Source organism: Eublepharis macularius, chromosome 1, assembly GCF_028583425.1.
Source record: "Eublepharis macularius isolate TG4126 chromosome 1, MPM_Emac_v1.0, whole genome shotgun sequence".
Classification (NCBI taxonomy): Eukaryota; Metazoa; Chordata; class Lepidosauria; order Squamata; family Eublepharidae; genus Eublepharis; species Eublepharis macularius.
This window is the reverse complement of record NC_072790.1, coordinates 73,035,000-73,047,868: the sequence shown is the minus strand read 5'-3', so window position 1 is coordinate 73,047,868 and position 12,869 is coordinate 73,035,000. Positions and strand designations below refer to the sequence as shown.

The window sequence follows — 12,869 nt, the reverse complement described above, 5'->3', positions numbered from 1 at the left end:
ACCAGGAGGCAGGTACGTACCTGGTGAGCCTTTGTAACCCTATGCATAGTAAAGATGGTAAGGAGAACCATATGGAAAGTAATGGAACAAATGGCTTCTTCAGTGATGAACCAGTTCCAGTTGGTTGTTATTGTCAGACAGAACCAAGGAATCCCTACGACTTTCAGAAGGCCGCATGGAAGAAAGTGGTAGCAGGGGGAAAGCTGTGGACAATTCAGGAATTACTTCAGGAATTTCTCCCTTGAAGAGAGACAGAAGTGAAGTGAAATGATGTCTCAGAGCCAGTAATGGAGTTATCAGAACCCTGGGCAGACCCAAACGAACCAAAGTAGTTGGGTCTGAAGAAGAAGATTGCTTCCTCTTATTCACCTTCAATGTAGATGGTTTCTCAATATGCTTCACTTTTTTGCAGGCGGTTCTGACTGGAGCTTAGGAGGCGCCAACAAAGACACAGCTGTAACCAACTGGTCTTTGGAACCTGACTCAGTTGCTGAAAAGCCAGGTAGAACCGAGGAGGACTGCTCAGGGCACTGGGGTTCTTTATCTGCGGCTGTCTGTTTTGAGCTGACAGAGCTCTTCAGGGCTGACTCCCAAAGCACTGCCTTAAGTCATGATGCCCTTTCATCTCCCATTTCTGGGTAAGGTGATTGAACAGGCGGTGGTGGAGCAGCTGCAGGCTTTCTTGGAAGATGCATCAGTCCTGGACCCATTCCAGTCTGGCTTCTTCCCAAGCCAAGGGACTGAGACAGTGTTGGTCACCCTCACAGACGATCTCCGTGGACATCTGGATTGAGGCAGGTTGGTGCTGCTGGTGTTATTGGATCTTTTGGCAGCATTCGACATGGTTGACTATGAATTGTTGACCCAACGCCTTGCCGATGTGGGGATACAAGGGACTACCTTAAAGTGGCTTGTCTCTTTTCTCCATGGTCGTGGACAGAGGGTGGCACTAGGGGAGAGGGTGTCTGCATGCCAACCATTGGTATGCGGTGTCCCCTAGGGGGCAATTCTCTCCCCATTGTTGTTCAATCTGTATATGCGCCCCCTCACCCAGCTGGCACGGCATTTCAGAAGTTGCCACCAGTACACTGATGACACCCAGGTGTATCTGTTGTTGGACAGGTGGCCTGGCTCGGCTCCAGAAGTCCGGATTAGAGCTTTGGATGCCATGTCTGGTTGGGTGAAGCAGAGCAGACTGAAGTTAAATCCCATGAAGACGGAGGTCCTGTACTTAGGTCATGGGACGTTGGAGGGGGGGATCCAGCTTCCGGCCTTCGATGGCGCACCACTTGTGCCCGTTTCGCCAGTCAGAAGTCTTGGCATGATGCTGGACTCCTCTTTATCAATGGAGGACCAGGTCATGGCAGTTGCCCAGTCTGCTTTTTTCCATCTTCGGCAGGCCAGGCAGCTTGCTCCCTATCTCTCAACCCATGACCTGGAAACAGTGATCCATGCAATGGTCATCTCCAGATTGGATTACTGTAACTCACTCTACACAGGGCTTCCCTTGAGTCTGACCCAGAAATTACAGCGGGTCCAGAATGCTGCTGCCCGTGTCTTGATGGGTGTGCCTTTCAGGACACATGTAACTCCAGTTCTGCAGCAGCTTTACTGGCTTCCTGTGGAGTTCTGGATCAGGTTCAAAGTTTTGGTATTAACCTACAAAGCCCTAAACGGACTGGGACCAGCATACCTGAGGGGCTGTCTCTTTCCATATACTCCCTGGAGGGTGCTGAGATCAGCCGGTAAGCACCTACTGGTGGTCCCTGGCCCCAGGGAGGCTCAATTGGTCTCAACCATGGCCAGGGCCTTTTTGGTCCTGGCCCTGACCTGGTGGAATTCTCTGACTGAGGACACTCGGGCCCGCCAAGATCTTGTCTCCTTCAGGCGGGCCTGTAAGACAGAGATGTTCTGCCAGGCGTATGGTTGAGGCCATCAGGGTTTCCACCAAATGAGCCTCTCTCCCGGTCTCCTCTATGTCTGTAGGGGGTATTGACCATCTACCCTCCATATATGAGCGACCACACATGGTTAAGCTGCACCTCCACCTCCGTCAGATGTTATATGGTTTTTATACGGTGAGCAGGTGTTTTATTAGAAAGCTGTGTTAATTTATTGTGATTTTATCTTGCATATTTTATCTTTTGTTGTAACCTGCCCTGAGCCCTCTTGCGGGAAGGGCGGGATATAAATATAATCAATAATCAATAACCAACAATCAACAATCAACAACAACAACAATAATTGGTGTGCTTTCAGCATGAATTGCTCGCAGACCGCACAAGTGTCATGGCCCTCACCTAAGCAGAACAGGCATTTGTCGTGCCCATCAGACTGGGCCATCTTTGTCAATGGGAACACTTCTTTAAGAGAGCCTTCAACACCATGGAATCAAAGGCCCTGACTCACATACAGAAGATGGATCCAAGGAGCAGAGAGAAGAGATGTCCTCCTTCAGCAGCAGCAAAAGAAGAACTGAGGAAGGGAGCTGCTCACCCTGCCTTTTGTAGCTGCGCCAGGATGAAAAGCATGCAAAAAGGCTAGGTGAGTGTCTCGCGCTTCTACGAACTCTAAAACATAAGCAGCTGGCCTGCATGTGTGCAGATCCCATGTGGGACTGCATAGAAGACATGATGGTGAAACTGGTGCTCTCCATCTACACAAAGCATCCTTCAAATTGGATGGTGGTGGTGACAAGAACTGGCAGAAGGATTTGTTAGGGGAGAAAGGATGTTTGAAAGAAAAGCTGAAGTTCTCTTTTCATGATCCACCAAATTTGTTAGGCACTTTTGCAATAAATTTCGGAATTTTTACAAATCTCCCACATGGGATCTGTCCCTTCAGACGCTATGAGTGAAAGGTATCATCTACTTCGAATATTTGGTATGAAAGCTACCAGCTAATTGTTCCAAAATTGCAACCAAGATCTTTGCAGCTCGTGCATATGTGAATGTTACTTTAACATTTTAGATTAATTCATTTGAAAATGAAAAATATTCTAAAGCAATCATATCAAAAACTCCATTATCATCAAACATATCTACCACATGACACAGAAGTTGCCCAAAACTGCCTCTAATTTCCCACAGTTTCTCTCTGTATTTTTATACATCATTTTAAGTTTCAGCATCTTACACTGATTCCTTATGGGGCCAATCAAAATCTTCAACTTCTCTCTATGACCAAGCAAAGTGGTTGACAATCACCCCACTCATAAGCACAGTAGCTGGAAGTACTGCTGCCTATGGAAATAGCTAGTGAAAAGGACCCTGCTTCTAAAGGTCCAGGACATGCTCTGAAGACCCAAGATGTTGTAAACTTGTCAAAACTAAGCAATTATACATCTCCTGTGTGCTTGGATGGGAAGCCTCCTAGAAACCATTTGTATACTTCCATGGTTGAACAGAAGTGGGATGTAAATGGAATATAATTTTTAAAACTTCTAATAGGGAAGAATTAATCTCAGATTATACTGTTTTAGATGATAGATGGGCTAGCAAGTTGGCTACCTATGGCTAACTGGATATCAGCAAGGAAGGTTTTATCATGGCTTTCTCCCTGAAGTTTTCTACCTTTGGAATTCTCTTCCCTTGATAGAGCATTGCTTCCAATTGAAGTTAACATAAAATAAAGGTATATAAAAAACTAATGTTTGGATCCATTGGAATAGATCTACTTGTAGAATGCAGCTAATGGGGCGGCGGCAGTGGTGGGGGAGAGGCTGCAGAGGGAAGAGAGAAGTGGAGTAAATAATTGCATCTCTTCTCTGAGCAGAAGTACTGTTCTGCATAAGGAAGTGAGACTTTGGAGCTAGCCCTATCATTCTTTATGACCCTTTACAAACAGAGTAAGAATACTGTTTTCCACAATCAGAATAAAAATCTGTTGTAACAGCAGCCAGCTTCTTTTACTCTATAAGGTTCTCTCTCTTCTTTTCTTTCATCACGATGCTTCTCAATATGGAGGAAAATGCATTTTCAAAGTTAACTACCCCCTTTTATTTGCTATAAAAGTATGGATGAAAACCTTTATATGACACCAATGAAAACAAGTATGTGTTTGTGTGCTAATGAAACATGCACCCACACAGAAAAGAAAACAAAACAAACCTGATAAAATACTATGAAGGAGCACAAGAAGGCCGTTTTCACACGTCTTACTGGCTCTGGCACGTCGCGCAAAGCTCTTGCAAGGACAGCGTCTTCCTGGCATGAGGAACTGCACCAGGAAGACACTGTCTTTGCGGGAGCTTTACATGACATACCAGAGCTGGTAAGACGTGAAAATGGCCGAAGTTGGCACGTAAATTAAAATAGCCCCCAATGGTTTTTTTTATAGAATTCTTATGTATACATTTTCATACTAGTTTTGGCCTGTTCCTGCCATTCTCAAAAGGATTCATTTTTTAATGCCCATGTCATAATTTAAAAACTATATATCAGGTTTTGCTTGTGGAGACAATGGAGCCATTCTGGGAACTTAGTAATTCAGAGTCTCCTTAGTAGTTGCAGGCCTGAAAAATGAGGTATTTTGAAAAGAAGCATCAATAACTAATTTGGCAAAACATTTAAGTAATAGCCTGAGACATCAAACTCATAAATCTGTTAAAATATTAAGCCATGACATAGTAGCTTCAGACAATGGGCTGGATCCAAAGGCCCCATAAACTCGCTTGTGGACCAGATCTTCCCTGCCTCCCCCTTCCTGCCTACAGCTCTTTACATTCCTTGAAATGCTGAGCTGCGGGGCGGGATTCTGAAGCACAGCATGGCATTTGGTACAGAGGGTTGCAGTGGGAGGATGGGATTGGTAAAAAGCACGCGTGCTCTTGCACTAACTGATGTGCCCGTCTGCTTCCAGAAGCTGCCTTTGGCTCCAACCCATCTTTAAGAAGGAATGAGAGCTGACACGAAAGTGACTTGCACATCTGCTTTCCATGCTCAAAGTGGAAAATTGGAAATCTTCCCCAAGGTTTGATGCTTACACACCAGATTGAATATGAAATGGAGATGTACAAGTCATTTGCAAATCTGCCCTTTCTACTTTCATGCAGTTAGGAATCACTTTTGCTTTCAGAACAAGGGGAACAATCTTGCTTTATCTCTGTAAGGGCTTTCTTATATATTATTAAAACAATTTAGCCAAACTTATGGACACAACATAAAATCAGCATTTTTAGTAGCTTCACTACAGGCACTTTTGTGTTAGATCATATTTTAACCATCATGTTAGTCCTTCACCTTTCCAAATGAAGTATCATTTTAATACTATCTTTACCTTGGAATATTGCTCACGTTCAAGTTCTTGACTAGAACCAGACCCTGTTGTCTGATTATAACGGTGCATTTTCATTTTCATCTGTCTCGTTCGCTCCTCCACTACTAAATTTGCTGCAAAACACATAATGGAAGCCTATTAAAAGAGATGAAAAACTTTTCAAAACATAAATGGTTCAGATGCAACTTTGACCTTATTTCAGCCTGAATAAGAAGTATTCAAACAACAACACAAGCAAGATGTGAACACAGGAATCTAATACTAATGTAATTACTTCAATTTTCTTGCAATGTGTATCAGACAAATTTTCTAGTTTGTTACATATTAGATCTGAAAACCAGAAAAGAATGCATGTGTATTAATTATTCTTTGATAGTGATTGACAATGTGGGTACAGAACTGTAGCATTGAGCGATCTGAGCATTTAATATTTATTAATGGAAAGGGATGTAGATCAGTGATAGAGAACATATTTTGCATGCAGAATTTCAAATTCAGTTTCTGGCATGTCCAGTTAAAAGGATCCACAGATAGTGGATGTGAGGGGAAAATTCCCTTCTCCCAAAACAGACATTCTGGAAACAGACATTTTAATATGTTACTCTATTGAAAATAATACCATCATGATGTACACTACACTATCACAATGTGCACCATTTTCTGTATAACTGGTTAACCAGAATCCACCAGAAAAAATCTTGTATAAGTTTTCGTGGATAACTAACCAAATAGGATATTCAGATGTCCCATTATTTCAATACAATTTGTGTAGTTGAACACTCTGATGAGCTGCGCCAAATTTGATTATGGAGTTTTATATCTGTTATCCAGTCACTTTGCCGAGAATCTTACATTTTTATTATTTATACACCATCAGCATATATGTCAAAGTCAAAAAATAGATACCTGCCACCTAAGAGATTAAAAACCAAACAAACAATGAGGAAAACAAAGGGAGGAAAGGAATAGACAAGGGTAGTGATGGCTTTGGGTTACTGCAATTCCATGTGCTTGGGAATGAGTATTAAGGGTTTATGCCAAGAATAAGTTGTAAGGTGGTGGTTGGAGAGAGACGTGATTCCACACACATGTTCTGTGAACAACTTTCATGAATAAGCAGCACTAAGGGACAATGGGCACAGCTGTAATAGATAAGAAAGGACTTTCAAGCAACTGAGGGTTTTTAAGATATTTGCACTGTGGCTTTAGTTCTGAATGGAAGTTTTCAGGACTAATACTGATTTTAGCAGATGCATGAAATGGATTTAGAAACCTGGTGCTTGAGTAGCAAAATCTTTATTATTTGTATTGCTCTTTTATTTATAAAGGCTGTAATTTGTGTGTATATTTTATTTTCTAGTTTAAAAATTCACAGTAAAATCCATATAAACATCAAAAACATTATTTGCCAGACATTTTCTTCACTATGGCATGAAGCTCATGCTTCCTTGAAAGTAAGTTCCATTGTACTGAATGAGAATATTTCCAAGTAGGTAGGCATAGGTTTGTAGCTTAAAACACTGTCACCTCAATCCAAGGAAGTGATGGATAGCACTTCTGGGATGTACACATGGAAACTTTTCAAAAGGGTTAAAATTTCACTGATCAGGTTTTGTTGTGGAATCATGTTTTTGCTTCCTCAAAGGAAGACATTTGTAATTCTTTCCTCAGAAACATGACAAATGTGTTCCCAAATAGGAGACACCAGGCTTGAGATACAGGTTTGTCTCTAAAGAAAAGCAAGCAGAACTCTCCGGAATGGAACTTTCATTCCACCTTCTTCCCTTCCTTCTTCCCCGGACACCGCCCCCCCCCATGCTGTTCCAAACTGCTCCCATCGGCAAGAGCTTCAAAGGGCCAGGACAGGTGCTGAAAGAAGAGTAATGGAGGGGGGTGACATCCACTCCCTTCCTGTCCTGCTTGTGTGATGCTCGCAGCGGCCCTAGACCCAGTCTTCACATAAGGAGTGATCAAAGGGTGGAAGGAAGGAAAGCCTGCAAGTCAGTTAGAGTTAGGGGTGGGCACCAAAAACAAATGTGGCCAGAGGCCAAAGGCACACTCCCAAATGCAAGAGGAAGCCCAACATAACCAAACTGAAGCAAGATAATGGATAGAATCCTTGCAGAACCAAAGTGAATCAAGGGGACCAACATCAATCCAGAGAATAATGTCAAAATTCCACCCAAACCAAACTGAAGCAAGAACCCACAAAGCAAATGAAGGTGATCAACATTAAACTAGAGAATCGTGTCAGAACAAAGAATTCCACCTGAAACAAACTGAAGTAAGAGTCACTATTCCAACCTAGCCCAACTGAACCAGTGCCACTAACAGAAGCCAGGCAGACAAGGAGATCTCCTGCACCGATTGGCCACTCACTCCCCATTCCCTCCTCTTCCTACATCACTCCCCCCTCTCCCTCCCTTCTTGGAAAAAAGTGGGAGAAACCCAGGAAAAAGCCAGCCATGTTTTCTGGATTTATCCGGATTTATCTGGGGGTCTGGATCTGGGTTCCTATACTGGATCCCAGATTCTCTTACTTGATTCAGGAAAGCCGTATTTAGACAGATTGGCTAAAATATGGCTTTTCCCCCTGAATCCCAGATCCAGATTCCACACCCCTAGTTAGAGTATCTTTCCTTCCCTTTTCACCTGCATATTCACCTCAGTGAACTCTAAACCACATGACACCAAGTTGTATCTGTTGATGAGTAGCTGGCCTGACTCAGCCCCAGATGCCTTAGCTAGAGACTTGAAGGCCGTGTTTGGATGGTTGAAGCAGAGTCAACAGAAATTGAGTCCCACTAAGACAGAGGTCCTGTACTTGGGTTGTGGACCGTTGGTTCAGGGTTCTCCTGACACTCAATGGGTCTCCACTTATGCCTGTTCTAATAGTTAGGAGTCTGGGAGTAATTCTGGATGCCTCCTTATCAATGGAAGCCCAGATCACAGTGGTGGCCAGGTCTGCCTTTTTCCATCTGCGGCAGGCCAGGCAGCTTGCCCCCTACCTCTCAACCCATGACCTAACAACAGTGATCCAGGCAACGGTCACCTCCAGATTAGACTACTGTAACTTGCTAACAAACTAACAAAACAACTCACTAACAAAATTTATTCCAGCATAACCTTTTGTGTCCAAGTTCACTTAATCAGATGTGCTGAAGTGAACATTCACTTGGCTGATGATTCACAGTTGAAATGTGTGTGTGTGGGAGGGGGAAATGGTATGTTATAAGCTGTCTTAAAACGGGATCCAATCAAAAGAGTCATCAATTCAGTTGAAATGGACAAGGGAAAATACCAAGAGTTGTTAGGTAGACAAAATAGGACTTACATAAACTCTAGTACAAGATAAGCAGATAAAATAAGAAGTTACACAGGTTTATCTAAACAAATTGACATTGCTAAGCTTTAAACTGTAACTGGGCTGTTTTATTTTGGTTATTTACAATGATCCTCCAGGTACACAGTTTAGCAACTTTCAAAATTAACTACAGCAAACCCCATTGAAAGAAATAACTTCAGAACCCCCCCCCCAAATATAGAAGTTAACTTACAGCCACACCAATAAAAAAAACATAAAACACAAAGAGATTTGCATTTACCTTCAAATTCCTCTGAACACTAGAGCTTTTAGAACTATAAAAAAACAGCTTTGATTTCTGTCTCTCCTTTGCTTTTAAAAAAATTATTTGTCATTCTTGAAAGATGAGAATGAACATTACTGGAGATTACTGAAGGAGTACAACTCACAGAGAAGTGCTGAGTTAGCCACACTCTTAAATTACACCCTGACAAATGGAACATATATGAAAACAGTACAACCTGAGAGTTTAGGGCTTTTCCAATTTGAGAACATTATATTCCCCCTCCCCCCAATTGAACTAACTAAAGTTTGGGTCCCTGTAACTAACGGTTGCTTCTGCAAAGGAGAACATGGCTATTTCATAATGTTTCACACAGGAGTTTGACAGAGCTCCCTGAAACTACACAACTTCCAGAAAGCTCTAAATTAAAAGCATCAGAACTGTAACATTGCTAGCAGAATGTAATCTAGTCCAGAGCAAACTTTCAAAGCACAGGTATTGAACTACTTTGTCATGGAGACCTCAAGGCTTGACTATTGTAATGCACTCTCCTTGGGTATACCACTGAAGTTGGTACAGAATTTGCTATGAGGAGCTAAGCGGAGTATGTGTGTAATACCCATTCTGCAGTCATTCAATTTGTTACCTATCAGTTACTGGATTCAAATCAAGGTAGTGATTTTCACCTACAAAGACCTTCATATCTGCAGGACCTCTTCACTTGCTGTACTTTGCTATGACAACTTAACTGCTTTCTGCTTACATAAAGCTGCCAGAATGTTTTTACTGTGGTTTAATTATCTTGAGTTTCAGTGAGAAAATCAGGTTATACCTATCCTGTGATAAACCTGTGAAGAAGTGGCTTTCTTGCCCTTAATAATTCTGCCACCATAAATAATAACTTTAAAAAATTACTCCCGAAATGACCAGTCATGGAAATAAACTAGAGCTTTCCATACATCCAGAAAATCCCAACGCAAATATTGGTAGGATTAAGATTGAAAGATGGCAGTACTAATTCTTGAGACTGGTGAGAAATGGTGTTTGCTCTAGGTTGAAAACCCAGGCTGGAACTATTCTGTTTCTAAGGGGGAAGGGGAGTATTATACCTGGGGTCAGGGGTCTTGAAAGAACCAGCTCGGACACTACTTTCTTCACAGGTTGCAGAATTTGAGCTCATGCCTTTTATAGTAGCCTATGGATTTTAACATGTGGAAATGAATTACTATGATTGGTGATAACTTTTATAGTTTTATGTTTTTTCAAGACTGTATTTATTGATGTTTTGTTGATGTTAGCTGTCCTGAGCCTGTTCGCAGGGAGGGTGGGATATATGAAATAAAATAAAAAATAAATTGATGAATTCACATACTGAAGATGTGGTTAACTTCACCCACCTCAAGGTTAAACAGCATTACATAGAACAAGAGCTGCAATGGTATAGTCTGCTTTTCCCTCTTCTCTTGGGTGGCTTATTCTCCTTCTGCTCCTGGGCTCTCTCCCTCCAGCCAGCCCCCTTCCATTTCCACTTCCCCCTTTTTATAGCCCCAGTTCTATTCCACAGCCATGCCCAGCCTTACACCACTTGGGCCAGAAAGCCACTGCTTCTCCATCTAGGCTTGCTCATGGCCCTCATGCCTTCTGAGCCACTCTGTGGCAGACTGCCAAAGCTGTTCTAAGGCTACCCTAGTTACAGCCTCCTGCCCCCGGTCTTACCCTGTTATACCCAGATAAGCTGGGCCCAAAGGTGCATTTGCCCTGCCAGGCAGGCCATTGCCGGGTAGTCCACTGCAGAAACACACACACACAATCCCAACTTCAAATCTTCTTGGCCACAGTGATCATTTTAAGGCAATGGAGCATCAAATGGTAGACTGGTAAGTTTCATTACCAAATGTAGGTTCCAAGAGCAAAGTCTGTGCACAACTGGAGAAAAATAAACTCATCATATATGAGGATGCACAGATGTCTTCTATGGTTAATTACAGGAGATCACACTTGCCAAGTCCATCTCCTGTCTCTTCAGTGCCTTATTTACCTTGTACAAATCTAAATTATGGGAGGAATTGACTTTGAAAGGGGTTGATATCAAGGCACAAAGGTCATCTAAGCAGATTCATAAATTCTACTGGTCCCCTGTCAAGGCTCTGACGATAGCGAACACTATCTGGTCTGAGTACTCTGGGGCCTACTATACTCCCTTCTTAGTTGTCTGGTAGTCACAGAATGTACTGGTTTGGGTTGACAACTGGGCCTTTTTGCAAGGCTTCTATTTCTATACACAGCCCTAAAGTGGTAACTTGCTCAATTACAATCAATATAAGACAAGATCAGTATGGACAAGAATGCAGACCAGAGTGCTGAAAACAGATCTCTCTAGAGGCAAAGAGATGCACCTATACATTTCCAAGATGTTGATATTGGGGAGGAAAGATAGGATTCTTGAGTGACTTCCTACCCATTTATACTGGCATCTGTAAGACACTCCTATCTATTTCTGCCACTGGCATAGATCAATCCTTCTCACATACTCAAGGACCTTTTGACTTGAGATAATTTCCTCTCATAATTTTCACAATCATGTCCTGATACATTATCAGAATATTAATCCAAGGTGGTGCTGAGAGCACATAATAAGTCTGATGCCATAGACTAACAATACCGGAAGGCTCAGCAATATCCTGATCCAATGGCCTACCTGACCTTGCAATGAATGGCAACACCTAGCAGCCCGTTGATAGACTGTTGATGCATAACTGAGTCTATAATTGAAGAGAGCAGGGTATAAACATAAATGATTACACTCTCATGGAATTTGTTCTAGCATTTTCAGTTTATAATTAGTCATGTTCCTCCATCTTTTTTCCAGAACCAGACTCTACTGAACAGATGCCAGGACTAAAAATGTGCTATCTGGGATTCACAATCCATTTTTATAGCCAGATTTATGCCAATCTTGCATAAACTGGCTATACTGGATCACATAACAGAATCTTGGACCAGATCTCAGGAACTGAACTCTGCTTGGATGGATTATTCAGCCACAGAGGCAGCTGCAGCAGAGGTGGAACAGCAACAGCAAGTGAGAGGGCAATGGGTGGTGCAAAGTGGAGGAGAATGGGGCGAGGCTGGCAGGCAGGAGAGCTGGCAATTAGGAGGAGAATGGGGCGAGGCTGACAGGCAGGATTGCTTGTGGGTAGGAGGAGAGCAGTACAAGGCTGTTGGGCAGGAGAGCTGTGTGAGGTTGATAAGGGACAGGAGACAAGATTCCCATCATGCCCCTCCACTCCCTCCCCAGCTCCAAAAGCCACTGGCAGCCACCTTTTAATCTTTATGGCTCCAGCAAGCATCACCCCTCACTTCAGTTTTGGAGTATTCTCTGGTTTGACATTGGGATTCTCTATTGCGACACTGGTTCCTTGCTTCACTTTGGTTCCATTGGACTTTGTTGGTTCAGCTTGCATGGGAGTGGGACTTGCAACTGGGTCTGGCTTTTGTCCATGATTTGCCTTTGCTTATAGTGGTGAAGTTGGGTTGCGAATCAACATTCTGCTAGTTCGAATCCCACTATTGTCATGAGTTCAGCCCCAGCACCTCAGTTGCATTGTGGGGATAACAACAACACTGACTTTGTTCACCACTCTGAGTGAGGCACTAACTTGTCTAGAAGAGTTGCATATAAGTGCATTGTTGTTGCTTGCCTGGAAAGCTTGGAAATGTTTCTCCCACAAGAAAAAACTGAGAGTGGCTGGGACCAGCCTGTTCAGGGACCCAGAGAATTGGACCCAGGTTCTAATCTTCCTGAAACTTGGTGGGTCTTTAGAGGACAGTCACGAATAGGTTCCCTGCAAATGTGGCAGAATTTGTGTGAAAAATGATCCCCATAGTTTCCCCATCATTCCCCATAAGGAGTAATTGCCAGATAAATTTTGGGTTCTCTAACTGGATTAGAGAATCTAACCTGGATTTCAGGGATACAGATTTTTTTTTTATATCCCTCAAACT

At 42.7% G+C, this 12,869-nt stretch overlaps 1 protein-coding gene across 4 annotated transcripts in view; it reads right to left on the bottom strand.

Annotated features, from left to right (window-relative positions):
• RIMS1 (regulating synaptic membrane exocytosis 1) overlaps positions 1 to 12,869 on the bottom strand; it is a 432,846-nt gene that overhangs the window by 81,411 nt on the left and 338,566 nt on the right. For 3 of the 4 annotated variants that reach the window (XM_054998089.1, XM_054998012.1, XM_054998257.1), the window contains one exon: positions 5,278 to 5,390. The exons of the other annotated variant lie outside the window; for it this stretch is intronic. In XM_054998089.1, the coding sequence (XP_054854064.1) occupies positions 5,278 to 5,390 (113 nt within the window). The remainder of the gene's footprint in view (positions 1 to 5,277; positions 5,391 to 12,869) is intronic. 4 annotated transcript variants of the gene reach the window in all.